Source organism: Portunus trituberculatus, chromosome 40 (assembly GCF_017591435.1).
Source record: "Portunus trituberculatus isolate SZX2019 chromosome 40, ASM1759143v1, whole genome shotgun sequence".
Lineage (NCBI taxonomy): Eukaryota > Metazoa > Arthropoda > Malacostraca > Decapoda > Portunidae > Portunus > Portunus trituberculatus.
The window spans coordinates 25342803-25363581 of record NC_059294.1 but is presented as its reverse complement, the minus strand read 5'-3'; the positions used below and the strand labels follow the sequence as shown (position 1 = coordinate 25363581).

General features: G+C 41.3%; 1 protein-coding gene across 1 annotated transcript in view; it reads left to right on the top strand.

Annotated features, from left to right (window-relative positions):
* LOC123515882 overlaps positions 1-20779 on the top strand; it is a 64643-nt gene that overhangs the window by 37104 nt on the left and 6760 nt on the right. Inside the window, exons 6-10 of the mRNA XM_045274766.1 lie at positions 13384-13530; positions 14156-14251; positions 14632-15050; positions 15404-15424; positions 18378-18571. Of these exons, the coding sequence (XP_045130701.1) occupies positions 13384-13530; positions 14156-14251; positions 14632-15050; positions 15404-15424; positions 18378-18571 (877 nt within the window). The remainder of the gene's footprint in view (positions 1-13383; positions 13531-14155; positions 14252-14631; positions 15051-15403; positions 15425-18377; positions 18572-20779) is intronic.

The window sequence follows — 20779 nt, the reverse complement described above, 5'->3', positions numbered from 1 at the left end:
CTAAGCAGGTAGCAACCGCGTGATGACACATCCCAGGGAATCCACCCACAACGTGAGGATGCATGACGCAGCGCACACACACACACACACACACACACACACACACACACACACACACACACACACACACACACACACTTACACTTTTCCAGGCCACTGATAACATTCTTAGAATTATGTGACTTGGCAGGCTGAGGCTATTGCACAGCTTTCCAGTGACGGGCGAGCAGTTACACACCTTGAGCAAAGGATGGGATATGCGGCGCGTGAAAGATCCACAGCCTTACCTATACATCAGATTATGAGTACGAAGTCTTCTTAGCTCTCTCCGGGAGGGTACAGCTAACTGACGGTCACGAGCACAGCGCGTGATGGCTAACCCTACTAGTGAATTATACACCACCTCCTAGGACGTCATAGGTTTGCAGTGGATCATGGACGAGAGGTCCCTGCAGCATTTCAGTGTGACTTTGGGGTGAGTCTCGGCGCCTTAATTGTTGGTTTCTTAGTACTGTGAAATGGTGTGGCTGTGATGTGGTTCGTGGCATTGGCCTTATATGGCACTGTACATAGTCGAAACTACTGGGGCGTGTTGTCTTCTGTAGATACAAGGTGACCCTGAGGGAACATTTGTTATTACCATGGCGTGGCCTTGCGTTGTGGTATAGTGTGGCGTGGTATGGCGTTAGGTACGGTACGCCTTACTCCAGCGTGACCTGAAACACAGTGATACGACACTGCAATGTGATATTGTGGAACTGTGGCTCTGTTTTAATGGGTAAACAAGACCTCTTAGATCTTTTCATATCCTATCTAAAACAACATAGCTTGATCTGCACTGTAGCGTTAACAAGACAATAACTTCTTAGACCTCTTTAGCTCTGGCCTGACATATTTTGAATTGTTTAGTTTGCCTTCAAATGTGAACCTCAGATCCCACAGGTGTACTCGTATAGTAGGCTCGTGATGGCTGAGTGATATGGGTGAGGCAGGCAGGCAGGCAGGCTCGGGTAGGGGAAAGGATGGAGGATAGCATAGAGGCGTCCTGCTACCCACCCTCATCCCCATACTGAACTGGTGCATCGATCGTCCTCACCTTATCTCACTGTCCTTCTGTTTCCCTGGATTTAACCCTGTCTCTCTCTCTCTCTCTCTCTCTCTCTCTCTCTCTCTCTCTCTCTCTCTCTCTCTCTCTCTCTCTCTCTCTCGTTCCTCCCTTATTCACATAATTTCTCCTCTTACTTAATCTAAACATGCATGGTGTCGAGAAGTGAGGTCAAGCGAGGTCACGCCAGTGAAAGTGAGGAAAAACAAGGCCACTAGTCTCTCTCTCTCTCTCTCTCTCTCTCTCTCTCTCTCTCTCTCTCTCTCTCTCTCTCTCTCTCTCTCTCTCTCCTCAGTCCTCCTCCTCCTCCACCTCCTCCTCCTCCTCCTCCTCCTCCTCCTCCTCCTCCTCCTCCTCCTCCTCCTCCTCCTCCTCCTCCTCCTCTGCTTTGTCATCTCCATTCCAAGCACCTGACTCAACTCCCTCCTTCCTCTCCCTCGATCCGTCCGCCTCATCCTCCCCCGGCTCCCTTTCCTCCATCTTCAGCCTGTCATCTCTTACACAACACCCTTCCCAGCCCCGCCATGTTATACCATCTTTCCTTCCCTCCTTCCTTCCTTGCCTCCATTTTCCACGCCATCCCACCGTCGTATATTATATATATAACACTACGTTTTTGGAGCGCTGAGGTGTAGACAGCCAGTAAGTAGACTGTGCTTGGCGATGAAACTCTGTCTTACACTTGACTTTTAACTACCTCAAGGTCGTTTCGCCCCGGATGTGATGAGATGTGAGGGTTAAGGGGGTGAAAAGTAGAGGTGGAGGGCAAGACGAAGGATGTGGCTGAAGTATAGTTGGTAAGATGATGTGGATTCTTGCTTGCTCTCTTTGTGTGATACTTTTCATACTAGTGTTACTGCAAAGGTTTTGAGAAGGTAGTTGTTTTTGTGTTGTTTGAGGTTTATTGTGTTTTACTTTTATATAGATTATATATATATTTTTTTTTTTATGTGAAAGAAGATTTTTCACACGAGAAGTTCTGGTTGCTGATATTTCGAGAGATTTATCGTTCTTTTGTTCTGTTTTATTTTATTTGTTGTGTTTTATATATTTATTTATTTTTTCATCATTGTCTAAATATGCGTCAGATACGATTAGTTCCCTTTCCCTTGATTAGCTGAATGGAACATCTCCAAACATGTAAATTGATTGTATGATTGGAATTGTATAACAGTTTCGTTAATGGAACACATTTTACTAGAAGTCCCTACAACTTTCAGACTCGTGTTTTTGTACTACAATATCTTAACTTGTATAGCGCAGGAAAGATACTTAACCTACATTCTCTCTCTCTCTCTCTCTCTCTCTCTCTCTCTCTCTCTCTCTCTCTCTCTCTCTCTCTCTCTCTCTCTCTCTCTCTCTCTCTCATTTACTTTTATTTTCTTTAAAGTGCTTTGATGGTAATAAAAAAAGTCATAACGACAACAATAAAGGGGTAATGAGTAAAATCATTAGAATGCATCCTGTTCACTTAATTGAGAAAAATATTAAGAAACAAGCCACGTGATAGAGGTAGTCAACTCGTGTGGGAGGAAGACTAACTGATACTATAAGATGAATCGAATGAAATAGAACACAGGTCAGTGAGCATCTTCAAATAGAGACGATCCTGGGGAGACAACGTGAGGCTCTGCAGGGGAGTGTATGTGTTATGAAGAGTCGGGGAGGATGTGTCTAGACATTTCGCCAGTGAGGTTTGTGTATCTAAACATGCGTTTCTTGTTGTACATCTACTCGCTCCTTGGGTTCTAGAATGTTCACCTCTACTACGTTTTACACCGTGAGTCTTCTAGTTGACTTGTATAAACTGTGGAAAAAAAAAATTATATCGCCTTTTGTAACATTCTCTCGTGTGGCAAGTCTACTCCCTTTTACCTTGAGTTTGAAACGCTTTTGTTCTCTTTCTTCTTCCAAAGTAAAAAAAAAAAAAAAAAATGGAGTTTGCATTTCAGTTATATATTTGCGCACTTGTTTTGCATTCCGTTTCAGCGTCCTCGGTGACCTCGGTGTCTGTTCATGCGTGTGGGAAATGTGTGGGCGTTTATCCACAGGTAGACGTTGTTAAAGTTTGCATTTCATTTCTTGTTTCTGCTGTTATTTCCTTTTTCCCTCACCTTTCTCTGTGCTGGGTGCCCTTGGTGTTAGTGCATGTGTGAGCGAAGTGTGTTGGCGTCTGTCTGTGTGTGTGTGACTAGGTATGGCAGTATGTATTTAATTTATCATTTGTTAATTTTTTTCATTCCTTCTCACCATCTAATGTAATTACCGATGTTAGTGAATGCGTGAGAGAACTGAAGAGTTATGACGGCCTGTTGCTTAATGCCAGTAGTAGACATCGAAGTTAGCGTTTCATATATTCTTTGTTTGTAGTTCTTTCTTATTCTTATTAAGTCTTTACGCTTTCGCCGTTTGCATCTACGATGGATATGCTCTGGCGTCCGTCCATGCACGGGTACTTAGACATTGGAGTTTGCATTTCAGTTGTCATTTGTGTAGCTGTTTCACATTCTTCACCGTCCCCTTGCCCTCGATGTTTTTGGATGCGTGAGGGAAGTCTGTCGGTGATTATCCACGGGTACTTATCGCAGCCTCTCATCCGGTCTGAACTGAAGAACAACGCAGTTTGTTAAAAGTTATGTTCCCCTGCTGGAGCGTAGCGTTCAGTATGATAAGGCTCTATTCTTGCCTCCTTCCTATGCTGTCCCTTCGCCCACTCTTGATCGATCCTTCTCTGGCTCTTCCTTGCCGCTTCCCTTCTCTCCTTCTAGCGTGCTACAAAGGAAAAGGGCCTCGTAATATGACGTAAGTGTGTGTGTGTGTGTGTGTGTGTGTATTAGATTAGAGATGGGTGTGACTTTTTTTCTTCTTTTTGTTAAATGTAGCAAATCATGCATTTTAGATTACCAGAGAGAAACATTTCATGTAAAATCTCTATTTGTAAGGTCTTACTTTTCATGATTATATTTGGAGGAACAAATAATAGAAGATATCTATTTATTAATTAATTTATTTATTCATTACAATCACTATTAATGCTATTCCTACTGTTATGACAACTAGTACTACAATCACTACTAAAAACAGTAACAATCTGAACAAAAATAATATTTCAAGCAAGTATTTTCTCCCTGTTCATTTTCTTCTAACATAACGTAAATCCACCGTAATAATATTCTTACGTTCACCACCACCACCACCACCACCACAGCCACAACAAGAACAACAATACCTTACAACTACATACTACTAACATCTCACCACCACTGTCCCCACCACCACCACCGCTATTCCTGTTACTACTGTTCTGATACTCACCTCCTATCGCCACTGCTGCTCCTAAATAACTGCTCATGCTCATCGTGGCTCTGCTCTTGAAAATACATGTCACAACCTCCACTCACAATCGAGAGGGCCGGGTTCGAATTCCGGCGCGGCGAGGCAAATGGGCAAGCCTCTTAATGTGTAGTAACCCTTGTTCATCTAGCAGTAAATAGGTACGGGATGTAACTCGAGGGGTTGTGGCCTCGCTTTCCCGGTGTGTGTTGTGGTCTCGGTCCTCTGAGTTCGCTCCGTAATGGGGAAGACTGGCTGGGTGACCAGCAGGCGACGGAGGTGAATTTTACACACACACACACACACACACACACACACACACACACACACACACACACACACACACACACACACACACACACACTCTCTCTCTCTCTCTCTCTCTCTCTCTCTCTCTCTCTCTCTCTCTCTCTCTCTCTCTCTCTCTCTCTCTCTCTCTTGTTAACTTCAGTGGTGCATGAAGTGACTGCAAGAAAGAAGAAAAGAACAAGAAAACAATAACAACAACAGCTGCGGCTGCGGCTGCGGCTGCACTACTACTACTACTACTACTACTACTACTACTACTACTACTACTACTACTACTACTACTACTACTACTACTACTACTACTACTACTACTACTATCATTACTCTTAATATCACTACTACCACCACTTCAAACATCATCTTCGATACACATAGTAGTAAGTAGTGGGTGCAGTCCAGTATACAGACAGCACCTGCATGACCAAGGCCAGGGTGGAGTCTTGTATTGGCCAAGAAGTGACCTTTGCCGCTAACCACTGACGTTCGCGGCTGGCAGGGAGAAGGGCTTGGAGGGAAGGAGGGAGGGTGTTGGTGGTAAGGAGGGAATGTGGTTAGAGGAGAGTTAGTATGGAAGGGTGAAGGCTGAAGAGGGAGAGAGTAGGTACAGAGAGAGAGAGAGAGAGAGAGAGAGAGAGAGAGAGAGAGAGAGAGGGGGACGAAGTATTAGTAGTACACACACACACACACACACACACACACACACACACACACACACACACACACACACTGTCTCTTTATCTTAATGTTCCCTTTTCCTCTTTTAATCGTCCTTCAGCAATCACCTTCCTCCTTGGTATCTCGTGTCCTCCTCCTCCTCCTCCTCCTTCTCCTTCTTCTTCTTCTTCTTCTTCTTCTCCTCCCTCCTCCTCTTCGCTTATCTCTCGTTATTGTAAGCAATCATCCTTTCCACAAGTTTAATTCCCTCTTTAATTCATTTTCTTTTTTCTTCAATAATAGCTTTCTCTTGATTGTTTTTGTTATCAGATTAGTATACTCCTCCATCTCCTCATCACCATCATCATCATCATCATCATCATCATCATCTGACTTCAATTATGTCTTCTTATCTCTTCTTCCTCATCTCTTCTCAACTCCCTCCTCCACTTGCTCTAACCTTTGTCTTCTTCCTCTTTCTCCTCCTTCCTGTTCTTGTTCTCTTTTTATTCTTCTTTTTCCTCTGTCTCCTCCACTTCGCATCTTGCCGGCTAACTTTTTCGCTCACGTCCTTTCTCTTGATTAAAGAAGTTAGAAGGAAATAGGAGACAAGAAATTCTGGGGGAAAATCGCAGTAAGGGAGCGAAGAAGAAAACGTTAGAAAATTAGAATAAAAAGCCATATTGGTGAGGTGAAAGAACAGGACAGATATAACGGCACTGAGAGAGAGAGAGAGAGAGAGAGAGAGAGAGAGAGAGAGAGAGAGTGGGGGGGAATAATGTCGGCTGGGCAATACCTAGGAGGAAAAGGGAGAGATGGTAAGGTTAGCGGGTCTACAGGGCCAACGAAATCAGGATAGGGCTGATTAGGATGGGTGAAAGTTGAAGGGATTAAACCAAGGGCACTTTGCTAGCACAGTATTGCTGTTATCTTGTCCGGACACCACCACCACTACCTACTACTACTACTACAATTACTGCTGAGAGAGGGTGGAGGTTGGGGGTTTATGTAGTTTTGAGAACTATTAAGTCCCATCTCGGAAGATTTGACATGACAGCAGTCACGTTGCAGAGAGAGAGAGAGAGAGAGAGAGAGAGAGAGAGAGAGAAAAGGGTGATGGATGCTGTTGCTGCCACCTTTCATTCCCAGTCCGCCTCTTCCTCCTCCTCTTCTAATATTTATTCATCTTGTCACAACCTCGTCCTTCATATGTACTGTACCTTTCTTTCTCCTTTGCTCTTCCTGTACCGTCCTACTCTTCTCATTGTTTCTATTCTTTCTTCTTCTTCTTTTTGTTATTCATATTCATATTATTATTATTATTATTATTATTATTATTACACGGACTTGTTACAGCTTATCTCGTGATTTTTCGTCGTCCTCCTCCTCTTCTTCGGCAGATAGCAACTGCTCGTGTTGCACAGGTGACCACCGTCACGTGGCGAAAAGCCTGTGTGTCAGGTCCTGTTGCGATGCTCATGGTGGAGTAGCAACAGGACTACGAAAGGAGGAGGAAGAGGAGGAGGAGCATCGTGAACAGAGACTGAAAGAGCTAAATGAGAAGAGTGAAGTGTGCAATGAGAGAGTGAAGGAGGAGGAGGAGGAGGAGGAAGTGGTGGAGGAGGAGGCATGGGGTGGAGAATGCAACTTTTATTTAAGGAGTGAGAAGTGTGGAAGGAGAATGAGGAAGAGGAAAGAGAGACGAAGGATGAGGAGGAGTAGTGTCGAGGAGAGCAAATAATGAAGGATGTGAAGTTAAAAAGGGTACAAGGAGGAAGAGGAAAAGGAAACGGAGAGTGAGGAGGAGGGGCGAGGAGGACGAGATGATGATGGTGCATGAGAAGAGGGCAGGTGAAGGTGAAAAAGAGACTTGACAACGTCAGTCAAGCAAATAGCCGTCAGTACTTACATTAAGCAGTCATTTCAGGCCCCTCTCTCTCTCTCTCTCTCTCTCTCTCTCTCTGAAGGCCTTGTCTGCTTATTATGTTTCTGTCTATATTGTTCTTGTTGGTGCTATTGTTTTTATTTGTGGTGGTTTTGCACGCTCGCGGAAATGTGTGGGTGGGTGGGTGTTAGCAGTTACTGAGGTGCATGCGTTATTCATTCCCCTTCATGCAGCTTTCTTGAGAGAGAGAGAGAGAGAGAGAGAGAGAGAGAGAGAGAGAGAGAGAGAGAGAGACTGCCCTACCTCTACACCCCCATATCTACATAACCGAGATAAGGAACACCGTCACATCGACATCTTACATAACAAGAACGAATCCAGCAGCATGCCAAGATTGAAAACCCCGCGAAGCTCTCGTTACGTAAACAAGATTTGAAGGGTAATGGCACCCACCCCACGGAAAGCACTCCAGTGACGGCGACTACGGGGAAGCGTGTCTTTCATAATTATAAGGGCACAATGTGAAGAAGTTCGTGAAAGCGAGGTTGTGTTGTGTTGCCATGACGACGGCCGTTCGGTGCATGTGTACCGGAGTGAGCCGCTCTGGACCGCCACACGAGTGCTTTGTCCCGCCTCCCGGATATCACACACACACACACACACACACACACGTTGTTCTATAGTGACGGTAGGTCAGCACACATTTCCTTCCTTTCCTTTCTCTTCCTATGCTTGAGAGAGAGAGAGAGAGAGAGAGCTAGCGAGCGCGCGCACTTTGTCTCAATCTGTAGTCTCGTCTCCCCGTCATATGAAAACTCTCTCTCTCTCTCTGGTTTCATATTTTTCTTTGTCATGGCCTTACACTACGTCATACTTCTAAGGTAATCACCAGCACCGCCATCTATAAGTCGACTTCGCCACCCAGTTTCACCACATCCCTTGAATGTTGCCGCACCATTGCCCACAACCTACACCTTCACTCCGACTCTGCCATTCACTCTTACTCACACCACCACAGCCACACCTCACCCCTATGTCATTTCATCAGACAGCCTTCTCTCAAACATCAATAATCCACTTCAAAACAGCACTGAAAATAAATGGATGTTGAGATAGGTACACACACACACAGAGAGAGAGAGAGAGAGAGAGAGAGAGAGAGAGAGAGACTGCAGCAGATCACACACACACACACACACACACACAGGTGGTAGTGATGATAGTGGTTGAGATGAAGTCTGAACATTTTTTTTTTTTTTTTTGCATGGTGAGTCATTCCTCCTCACGTGATAACCGTTCGTCTCTCTCTCTCTCTCTCTCTCTCTCTCTCTCTCTCTCTCTCTCTCTCTCTCTCTCTCTGACAAATGTACACAGCTTGGTTAACTTTCAAAATCCAAAGTAATGAGAGAGAGAGAGAGAGAGAGAGAGAGAGAGAGAGAGAGAGAGAGAGAGAGAGAGAGTCGGCATTATTACACTGGTGATGAAATTACTGTAGGATTGACGTTGTGAACAGGATTTTATATATTGCATTATTTTACCACTGTGTATAAATATATGCAAACCATAGACTGAATCATGTTGAGTGAATGGCGATTACTTGTTTGGCTCCGTGAATGAGAGAGAGAGAGAGAGAGAGAGAGAGAGAGAGAGAGAGAGAGTGTGTGTGTGTGTGTGTGTGTGTGTGTGTGTCCCCTTCCTCCTCATCTACAGTATAACCGCGATAGGGATGGAAGCAGGCAGATTCAGATGTAATGAACGAAGGTAATCATTTATCATATCATTGCCTGCCTGTCTGTTGTAAATAGATCGGGTCAGCTTCCAACCGACGCTTCCAACATACACTTAACCACAAAGAGAAAAGTTTAAGAATTGCGTAATGTTACTAAGAAAATTATGAGTATCTTCTTGTGATATGATGAGCTGGTGAAAAAATAGCATTATTGGGATGAATACTCTCTCTCTCTCTCTCTCTCTCTCTCTCTCTCTCTCTCTCTCTCTCTCTCTCTCTCTCTCTCTCTCTCTCTCTCTCTCTCTCGTGAGTCTGCCTCGTTTGAGGGCATAAACAGACTTATAATGAATGCCAACGTCAACATAAACACGACGATACAATGCTAGGCTGATAGGAATCTTCCCAATGATGTATCATTTGTTTTGACCTAACATTAGCATCTCTATACGCAGTTGCTTTAGTCAGGTTAGTATTCTCAGCATGATCTAAGTCCCGCAAAAACGAGCAAAAAAAAAGAAAAAGAAATGAATAAAAAAATAAATAAACCTTTGTTCTGCCGTCATTCTTTGTCAAATTCCTCTTTTTTTTTTTTTTTTTTTTTTTTTTTTTTTAATCATCAAGAAAGTTTTGAGGCTTGGAAATGGTCACGTTCCCTGCATGGTGACAAACTTCACATGGCAAGGAGGAAGATAAAGGACGGAATGGAGGTTAGGGGTGGAGAGGAAGAGGAAGAAGTGATGGAAGGAGAGGTTGATTGCACTCCATTCCTGAGAGAGAGAGAGAGAGAGAGAGAGAGAGAGAGAGAGAGAGAGAAGTGGGTGCGTCGAGTCAAGATCCGCTTTATGAAGAGGGAGGAAAAGAGGGACGGAGGAGGGTAGGGCCAGCGTGTGCAGCTTCCTCCCCTTATTATTCTGGGCACCAAGGGTACACACACACACACACACACACACACACACACACACACACACACACACACACTGAAAGTAATGGGATCAGTAATGTTCACACACACCGCGTAGTGTAGTGGTTAGCACGCTCGACTCACAATCGAGAGGCCCGGGTTCGAGTCCCGGTAAGCGGCGAGGCAAATGGGCAAGCCTCTTAATGTGTGGCCCCTGTTCACCTAGCAGTAAATAGGTACGGGATGTAACTCGAGGGGTTGTGGCCTCGCTTTCCCGGTGTGTGGAGTGTGTTGTGGTCTCAATCCTACCCGAAGATCGGTCTATGAGCTCTGAGCTCCCTCCGTAATGGGGAAGACTGGCTGGGTGACCAGTAGGCGACCGAGGTGAATTACACACACACACACACACACACACACACACACACACACACACACACACATGCAGGAGTAGTGTGGACCCCTCATAAAAACAAACACATAAGAAAATTGGAGAGGCTACAAAAAATGGCTACAAGAATGGTCCCAGAACTTGAAGGGATGACATATGAGGAGAGACTAAAGGCTATGGATCTACCAACCTTGGAACAAAGAAGGGAGAGAGGAGACCTGATACAAGTCTATAAATTGATCAACGGAATGGACCAAGTGGATAATGAGAAACTGATCTTGAGAGAAGAATATGACATCCGAAGCACAAGATCGCATAGTAAAAAGCTGAGAAAGGGAAGATGTCTGAGAGATATTAAAAAATATAGTTTCCCGCAGAGATGTATTGAGACGTGGAACAGTTTAGATGAAGAAGTAGTGCCTGCAAAGAGTGTGCACACTTTTAAAGTAAGATTGGATAAGTGTAGATATGGAGACGGGGCCACACGAGCATAAAACCCAGGCCCTGTAAAACTACAACTAGGTAAATACAACTAGGTAAATACACACACACAAGCCAGAGGACCGGGGTTCGATTCCCCGACCGGGTGGAGATATTTGGGTGTGTTCTTTCACGTGTAGCCCCTGTTCACCTAGCAGTGAGTAGGTACGGGATGTAAATCGAGGAGTTGTGACCTTGTTGTCCCGGTGTGTGGTGTGTGCCTGGTCTCAGGCCTATCCGAAGATCGGAAATAATGAGCTCTGAGCTCGTTCCGTAGGGTAACGTCTGGCTGTCTCGTCAGAGACTGCAGCAGATCAAACTGGATTACACACGGCCCGATAGCTCAGTGGATTAGAGCGCTGGCTTCACAAGCCAGATGACCGGGGTTCGATTCCCCGGCCGGGTGGAGATATTTGGGTGTGTCTCCTTTCACGTGTAGCCTCTGTTCACCTAGCAGTGAGTAGGTACGGGATGTAAATCGAGGAGTTGTGACCTTGTTGTCCCGGTGTGTGGTGTGTGCCTGGTCTCAGGCCTATCCGAAGATCGGAAATAATGAGCGCTGAGCTCGTTCCGTAGGGTAACGTCTGGCTGTCTCGTTAGAGACTGCAGCAGATCAAACAGTGAAGTGAAACACACACACACCACCACCATACCGTTCCTTTTGCTTATTTATGATTTTTTGCATGTCAGACCATCTTCTTCTTCTTCTTCTTCTTCTTCTTCTTCTTCTTCTTCTTCTTCTTCTTCTTCTTCTTCTTCTTCTTCTTCTCCTCCTCCTCCTCCTCCTCCTCCTCCTCCTCCTCCTCCTCCTCCTCCTCCTCCTCCTCCTCCTCCTCCTCCTCCTCCTCCTCCTCCTCCTCCTCCTCCTCCTCCTCCTCCTCCTCCTCCTCCTCCTCCTCCTCCTCCTCCTCCTCCTCCTCCTCCTCCTCCTCCTCCTCCTCCTCCTCCTCCTCCTCCTCCTCCTCCTAGGTCACCGTATTTGCTACTACTTCATGACGCCTACTATGCGTCACCGTACTACTACTACTACTACTACTACTACTACTACTACTACTACTACTTCTACTAAACTTATGACGCATCTTGTTTTCAACAATTTGCACACACACACACACACAGAGAGAGAGAGAGAGAGAGAGAGAGAGAGAGAGAGAGAGAGAGAGAGTTGGTTGTCTCAAGATTGGCCCGAGTTCCCATCGAGAAAGTGACTGGGAGGAGAAAGTGTTTGAGGTAGCTGTTTAGTACGTGTGTGCTCTCCGTCAGTGTGCAGTAACAGCTGTGCGTATGGTGGAGTGCCTGTGGTTGGTGCGTCTCGGTGGATGGTGACAAATGGTGTAAGTAGTCGTGATGTGTCGTAGGGAAACTCCTTATCGCTCGAGTCATTTGGGGAGGGCGGGGAGGAGTCGGGGTTAGGGGACCCTGCATATCTACGCTAGACGGAGTCCCAGACCTTGGGGAGCCTAGTGACTAGTTACTGCCTACTGTTCTCAGGGACGAACGGGGTGTTAAATTCCACCAGCGTTTAATAAGGCATTGGTTCTGCTATGTGATCATTTGGACAGTTAAGAAAAAATAAATAAATACAATACATAAATGTATCGAAGAAAAAGAAAAGGGAAACGTTAAGACGTCTAAGTGAACTCCACCATGTTCAGTGTGGCGGAAGTTCTCATCAAAGGAAGTTTGGACTATAACTGAAAAAAAAAAGATTATAAAAAGATGTAAATTCATAAATAAATAATGTTTCAAGAAAAAAAATTTCAATAATGTAATTTTGCAATGATCACATAAATGTCACTTTTGTATTACTACTACTACTACTACTACTACTACTACTATTATTAAGTGGTATAATACTGTTCAGTTATTCGCATTTGATTCCCTCTAAAAAAAAAAACGTAATATGACTTATTCCGTACTGTAATGATATGCGAGGTTACGTTAATGAACAAAGATATTTTATGAACTGTTCATGTATATACATATTACTGTTTTCCTCTCCAATACAATTTAAATCAACAGTCGTCTGTTGATGTTACTATCATAAACAAAGACAAAAAAAAAAAAGAAGAAAAAAAAAAAAAGACAGCACAGCGTAACTGTATTATGTACGAGTATAAACCTTGATGCTCAGTGTCAATGACTCAGTGACAACGGAGCACTTTGGCTTTGCCCGTGCTCAAGGATGTCCGTAATGGATGGAAGTCTAATGTATCTAGGGCTCTGGGAACTCTAGCCATTGATAATAATAAAGTTGATGAATCCTCTCAAATATCTTGCCATACAATGTAACTGAAAGTAATGGGATCAGTAATGTTCAACCAGTGTTCCATGGAAGTGCACACCAGCTGACTAGGCTACTCTTATTGTACTTTCTTCTTTTCCACTCCACACTTGTCTACACTCACCAACACTTTTAAAATACAGGCTGCACCATTTTTAACACGCATAAATGTTTCATCGCTGTATATATATATATATATATATATATATATATATATATATATATATATATATATATATATATATATATATTTTTTTTTTTTTTTTTTTTTTTTTTTTGCGTGGGGCAACACTAACAAGAATATTTTTTTCATAGGCCTTCCATCTAAGAGACATCAGATGTGAACGACCAAGGTTCCTGAGCAAGTCCTTCTGTGGGTTCCTGACCTTCAATGTGCTGACCTACTCCCTCCTGGTGGCGGAGATACTCCTCACTCGACAGACGGGCACGCAGGAGGAACGGGTGAGTGATTCCTGGAGGAGGAGGGGGGGAGGGAGATGGAATGGGTGCAGAACCCATATATATATATATATATATATATATATATATATATATATATATATATATATATATATATATATATATATATCCAAGGTCACCTGCTGGTCACTGTGTATGTGTGTGTGTGTGTGTGTGTGTGTGTGTGTGTGTGTGTGTGTGTGTGTGTGTAAGATATGCACTGGCCAAGGGCAACAAAAATACAAATTAAAAAATAAATCTCTCTGAGAGTGCCATTTCCTACTGAGAGATCTAAAAGGATAATTATGCTGTATAGTCATTATGCAGCAATCTCATTTTAAATTTCATTTCATTAGTATGACTTAATGAATTAAATTAGTGGGAAGAAAGAAATTGATCCATGACAGTAGTGCACCACACCTCTATTAATAATGGCTCAAGGTGTAGGTGGAAATGGTTATGATGTATCCTGGTGTTTAATGTCACAGTTCTAGTTAAGGCACTTTGTAATTCTTTTCAATTTAAGTGTTTACATTCAAGGATGCTTTGTTTTTTGTTGAAATTATGAAAACCATGACTGCTGACTCATTTTATTGCTCTGTGTTCTGTCTCCATTGCAACCTTCCAGAGCTTCTTCACTCATATCTTCAATGGGTGTTATGCTGTGTTGCTCTTCATTGTGGTGGTGTTCTTTCTCATCTATGGAGTGGAGGTATACTTCAAGGTGGGTATGTTTTAAGTTCTGTTTCTGCTCATTGATTTCTTTGTGATTTGAGTGTTTTATCCATTGCTTTCTTGATTTATCATATATTTTGTGTACTAGTGTAGTATTAAAGTGTTGCAAAGTTACTAATACTGGAATATCTTAATCCTGTCAGTTTATAATAAAAAAAAATCTGTCATTAATTGATCTATTAAATTATTGGTGTTTTGGTATTACATACTGGAATTCTGATAAGCTACAGTTTAATTTTGCTTTCAAGCAGATAGTATTTACAGGGTAAATGTGGGATAGTATATGTCAAGTAGTTGGGAGTGTGGGTTATGAAATGACTTGTGGGTGTTTCCATTATTGATGTGGTGCTCCCTCCTGTTGTGTTGTAGGTGCGTGGGGGCTTCATTGACGACACCATAATTGTTGGTCACGTCCATTCCCGCACTCCTCCCCAGGACCTTCTCAGCCACTCCCTTCCTCCCCTTCTCAATTCTTCTGACACTGATCCATCCTCTTCCTCTCCCTCATTCTCAACTGAAACTTCCTTATCCTCTTCCACCTCTTCACCACTGTCCTCCTTGACTCCCCTTGCTCCATCCTCCCCATCCAAAAAGAAATTTTTTCCTAAGTCTGCCAGTGAGGACAGGCCTTCTGAAGAACAGGATCCCTCCACTCAGCGCCTTGTTCCTGAGCAGGTGAATGTCACCTTAATTAGTGTGTTTATCAAGGTGCATGGCTGTGGAAAAGTGCACATTAAAGGAAAATTTAAATTGCACCAATTTGCCCCTAAACTGGATTGTGTGATGTGGTAGGAGCTTTTATGCTTGGTTTCTGTTGCTTTGCTTGGTCTAAATGTATAAAAGAAAGTATTGATTGTTCCTAAAGTATTATTTTCATTGTTTCTTGTTTGAATAACAATAATGATATTGAATAAATAAGCAAGGAGTTTAAAATCAAGCGTAGCTGTAAAGCCTTTGTGGGAAATAAGAAAGGGTCTTGACACCTGTAATGAATTACTATGTATACCTTGATGGGCAAATGATGATTAATTCTTAAATGATGATTAATTCTTTATTATACGGTGTGTGCCCTTGTAATGATTGAGTACCTTGAATGGGTTATATGTAATGGGACTTGTTTTTGGTTATTATGTCATTGTAGTTTCTGTGTCAGCTTGAAAGTGTAATCCTGTACAGTTTTCCTTGCATACTTATTTTATGCTTTACTTGAATATTGTATGAAACATACATAGACTTTTTGTATTACTATTTGTTGCATAATTTACTTTAATCATGTGCAAAATGCATTTTCTTGTTTTCTTGGTGAATATTTATTTTTTATTTTTTGTCTGGTGAACATCATGCATGCACTGTATTTACTTAGTTGTACTGTACAGGGTTTGAGCAAGGCTCATAGTGTCCTGTTTCCATATCTCCACTTATCTAATTTTTCTTTAAAGCTTTGCACATTTTGTGCTGTAACAACTCCATCATTCAATGCATTCCACTTTTACACTATTCTATGTGGAAAACTATTTTTCAATATCTTTCACACACTGCCTCTTCCTAATCTTTTTTATGTCATTTTGTCCTTCCAGCTTCTTCTGTCACCAGCACCAGGTTTTGCTTGCTTATCTTTTTAATGCTATTAACTATTTCATACAATGTTATTAGATTTCCCCTTTCTCTTCTATCTTGTAAGGTTGGCAGGCCCATTTTCTTCAGCCTTTCTTCATATGTTGGGTCCTCTAGTTCCAGCACCATCTTTGTAGCTATCCTCTGAATCCATTCTAATCTTCCTATATCCTTTTTCAAGTTTGGCAACTACACCACTGCTGCATATTCCAACTTTAGACGTATCATACTCATAATATTTTTTTTTCCATCATATCTTTGTCCAAATACTGAAATGCCTAATATTAGTCAACAATTTATACGTTGTTGCAAATATTTTACTTATATGTTTTTCGGGCCTCAGATTTTCTTGTATAACCACTCCAAGATCATTTCCCTCTTTAGTTTTCATTAATTGTTCCTCCCATCAAATAGTTCCATACTGGTCTTCTCTTACTCTTTCCTAATTCCAGTAGGTAGCATTTCTTGGCATTGAATTCACTTCTTACTCCACTCATAAATTTATTCATATCTTCCTGCAGCAGCAAACAGTCTTCTTGGGTCTTGATTACTCTTAGCAGTTTTGCATCATCAGCAAACAAATTGATATAACTAGTCACTCCATATTGTATGTCACTTACATATAACTGGAACATAATGAGGGCTAACACTGACCCTTGTGGCACTCTACTTGTTACTTTACTTGAGGATGAGTATGTATCCCTGATGACAGTTCTCATCTCTCTGTCCTTCAAGTAATCCCTTATCCAGTCTAACATTGCTCCTCTCAGTCCTCCTCTGTTCTCTAGCTTCTAAAGTAATCTGCTATGAGGGACTTTATCAAAAGCCTTTTTATGTCTATACTGTCCACCCATCCATCTCTGCTTTCCAGTCCTTCTGCTACTCTTGAGTAGAAACTTAGTAAATTTGACACACATGATCTTCCTGTCCTGAACCCAAATTGTCTGTTCAATATAATTGTTTTTCTTCCAGATATTTAACCCATTTTCCTTGATAACAATTTCACATATCTTCCCCTCAATACTTGTAAGTGACACTGGTCTGTAATTTAATGGCTCAGTTGGTTCTCCTCCTTTGAATATTGCCATTATGTTGGCTCTCTTCCATTCCAGTGGTACTTTCCTTGAACTTTAACCATTTCCCAAATGGTTCTAATGATCTTTACATTCCTTTAGTGCTCAGCTTGATACACCATCAGGCCCCATTGCTTTTCTGACATCAAAATTTTCTAGTAGTCTTCTAATTTCTTCTTTGTGCACTATGATATCCTGCAAGCCTGAGCAATGCAATATCCTATTTGGTTCTGTAAACTCCTCTTCTTCAGTGAACACAGTTTTGAAACTCTCCTTCTTTATTTCACTCATCTCCTTTGCTGTTTGGTATGTCTTCCCTCCTTTAATTACTTTTTCTATTGTTTCCTTATTCTTCATCTTATCATTTATATATTTGTAGAAAAGCTTGAGTTCATCTTTGCTTTTCTGCACCACATCTTTCTCAAAGTTTGTTTCTTCCTTTCTCCTTACTCTAATATATTCATTTCTTGCATCCTTATACTACTGTCTGTTGTTTTCATTTCTCTGCTTTTTGAGTTTCTTCCAAGCTTTATCTTTTTCCCTTTTAGCTGTGTTGTGGAACCAGCAACAAAATCAATAATAAAGAGGCATCCCATGTTTTTTGGTCAGGGGTGACATCTCTATCTATTTATTTTTTCATTCTGTTACTTGTTTTTGTATCACCTTTATGAAGGTGACCACTACAGAAGAATGCATTTTGTCAAATATGCTCAACATTTTGTCTTTACATTTTATAGGAGGACCTGTTTTACTCATAGTATCTATAGTTCTCTTTTTATATATTTTTCTTTTTCTTACGAGTCTCATCATGTCCAAATAATTATACCCATCTATGAGGGTTACATTTTACTGCATTCACTACACCCATTTCAATTTCTTTGCTATTTATTAATGTAACAGGCCATGTATATAAATAAATTCACTCATCATTTTTATCATTGGTAACTTGCAAATTATATAATTTTGCTACTTAGATTATATACCTTTTATCAGTCACATTTATATATGTTGTCATCTAATGTTCATTTCAGCATCATGTATAGTATCCATGCACATCCTCCAAAGATACCACAACTGTCATCTACACAGTTCTTCAATATCTTCTTATTTATATAGAATCAAGTTAAAGTATATTTCTGTACTGACCTTCTCATTTATTCATTCAGTGTGAATGTCTATTGTTTATAAAGTTATCATACTTTAGAGTGACACAGATTCTACCTCTTCATCAAATTTAAATAATCTTAAATACGTATGTGTTGAAACTATATCTACAGTATTAGCATCAATGTTTATTTTAGATGTATCCTTGCTATTGAGACATGGCTTAGACTGTTGGGCTATAGTAAGTCATGGCTTAGTCAATTTAACTTTTGTAACACTGCATTAATACAATTTTTATTTGAATTAATCTACCTCTGTTTACAGAGTTCCCTTAATGTCGAGGAATGCATATGACATTATCTTTCGTGTGGTGGAGCTTGGGGTGGCTTTATGGTTTCCATGTGTCCTGTGGAACTGCATGTCTCCTGAGCAGCTGTGGATCCTCAACCCTAAGAAGATCCTTAAGAAACTGGACATAGACCGCTCTCTGGAGCTGGGACAGAAGGTGCCACAGAAGAGTGAGTATCATAATTATAGTGTTTGAGATCAGCGTCCATATTGATAAAAGACTCCTAGGACCACTCCTAGAACAGCTTTTATCCTTGACTTTTTCCTAGAAATTGCTCCTAAAATCAACTCTTACCTTCAAAGTAAAGAGTTGCTTATAATAATAGAAATGATTTAATAATATAAATTGCAATAATAGAAATTGGCCCAGTAGCCTTTGCAATCATGAGAGTATTTTATAATTTGTACTCAATATATTGAGAATTTACTGTAATGCTGTTAATGAGTACAGTCAACTCTCGATAAACGCGAGTTTGAATAACGTGATTTCAATTTAACAGTATTGTTACTTGATGTTTAAGGAGATAACGATTAAATAACACAATTTATTCAATTTAATGCGGGTTAACTTGACTTGATGAAGTCACGTACACCCTCGCTGCTTCTAGAGGGGAACCACACTGAGATGCTCTCAGCCAGATTCTTAAACAATACCTTCCACATTTGTTAGTTGAAGGATACTGTCCTGGAGAAATTGGTATCCTTAAGAGTGAATGCTGCCTTCCTATAGCTCGGGAAGGCAACGATCAGGTAGGATTTATCTTTGCTGTGAAGGTGAATGAAGACCCATTTTTTTTTTGTCACTACCTTCACATAAATTTTGCCTAAATACCTATTATAATTAGTTTTTTTAGGAAAAAAAATATATAGGTTATCATTCAAATAGCCTATTGTACAAAAATTGTGATTGGAACCAAACCCAGGGGTAGAATCCATGAAACTTGTCAGTAGCATATTGATAATTACAAAGCTTTAGTGAATTGATAGGTCTGAGGAACAACAACAACTACATCGCCACTGCTTGCTGCAATCACCGCATCTCCATCTCCCAAGTTTTCTATCAGAATTCTATTTAGCTTACAATCAGTTGTATGTCTTTATCACTTGATAAGTACCTATTTATATAGATAGCCTGCACAGTTGAAGGAGTTGGTGATTCTCTTCCATGTTAAGGCCATTATACGGCCATCCGTGCTTTTATTTAGAAGCACTTTTCCTGGCTCACCAAGTCTATTAATAAATCATGCATTGCAGCAGTAATAGGGCTGGTTCTCTTCATAAAATTTTTCATATTGCCTGTAGTGTAACAGTGAGGCAGCGTGGTCTGATGGTAAACAAAGACTGCTACCAAACACCACCAAATTATACTCATGGTTTATTTCATTAAATGCATTAATAATAAATGTATGAATATGGGATAATATTCCTGCCATATAAACTCATATGACAAATCAGGTTGAATTAATAGTTTTCTAATTTTGTGGATAAGAAAGATGCCCAGGTGAGAACGTGTGTTTTTGTTAATTGTTGCCATGATCTAATGATGTATCGATAGTATTTCTAAGGTTTGAGCAACAAAATCCCCAAATTAAGTAGCTTTCTTGGTGACCAGGAATGTAACCCCCATCCTATTACCATTGTTTTCTATGATAAAATTATATTTGAATATCGCAATTTAGAACAACACAGCATTTCCAGGAACATAACCCTCGTGTTAATCGAGAGTTGGCTGTACAGTGGAGACTCAGTACTCGAATGTCTAAATACTTGAACTTTTCAATACTCAAACGCAAAAGTTTGATTAATACTAAAAAATACCTTATAGTCGAACATCCACACCCATGGCTGTAAACAAAGGCTCTCTGGTGTCCCCCTTCCCTCTCTGCCAGTTGTGACATGCTGCTGCAGTCATCAGAATAACATTCTCCTACATTCTATCTGTAGTTTTTCATTTATAAACTTACATTAACACCAAAGGTTTATTAGTGGTGAAAATATCTGGTAATCAAACAGAGGCACATTTGGTCGTATACAAAGCATTGTCATCTCCCTTCTCGGAGCCGCCTTTGTACTGTTCTGATTACTGGTAATACCGGTAATACAGGTATTATCATAATACCGGTATACCAATGCCGGTGCTCATCCCTAGTCCTGCCACAGTCTTGAGAAAAACAACATTCTTCTGCATTCTGTCGGTAGTTTTTTATTTAGAAACTTACGATGGCACCAAAGAGGCTTATTAGTGGTAAAAATAAGGAATCTGGTGAGAGTGCAAGTGTTAATGAGCCACAGCCCTCCATTAGTGGATTCACAGGAATCACACCAGGAGAAATTACAAAGACGTTTTCATGGATGGTGACTCATCCTCCGGCAACTTC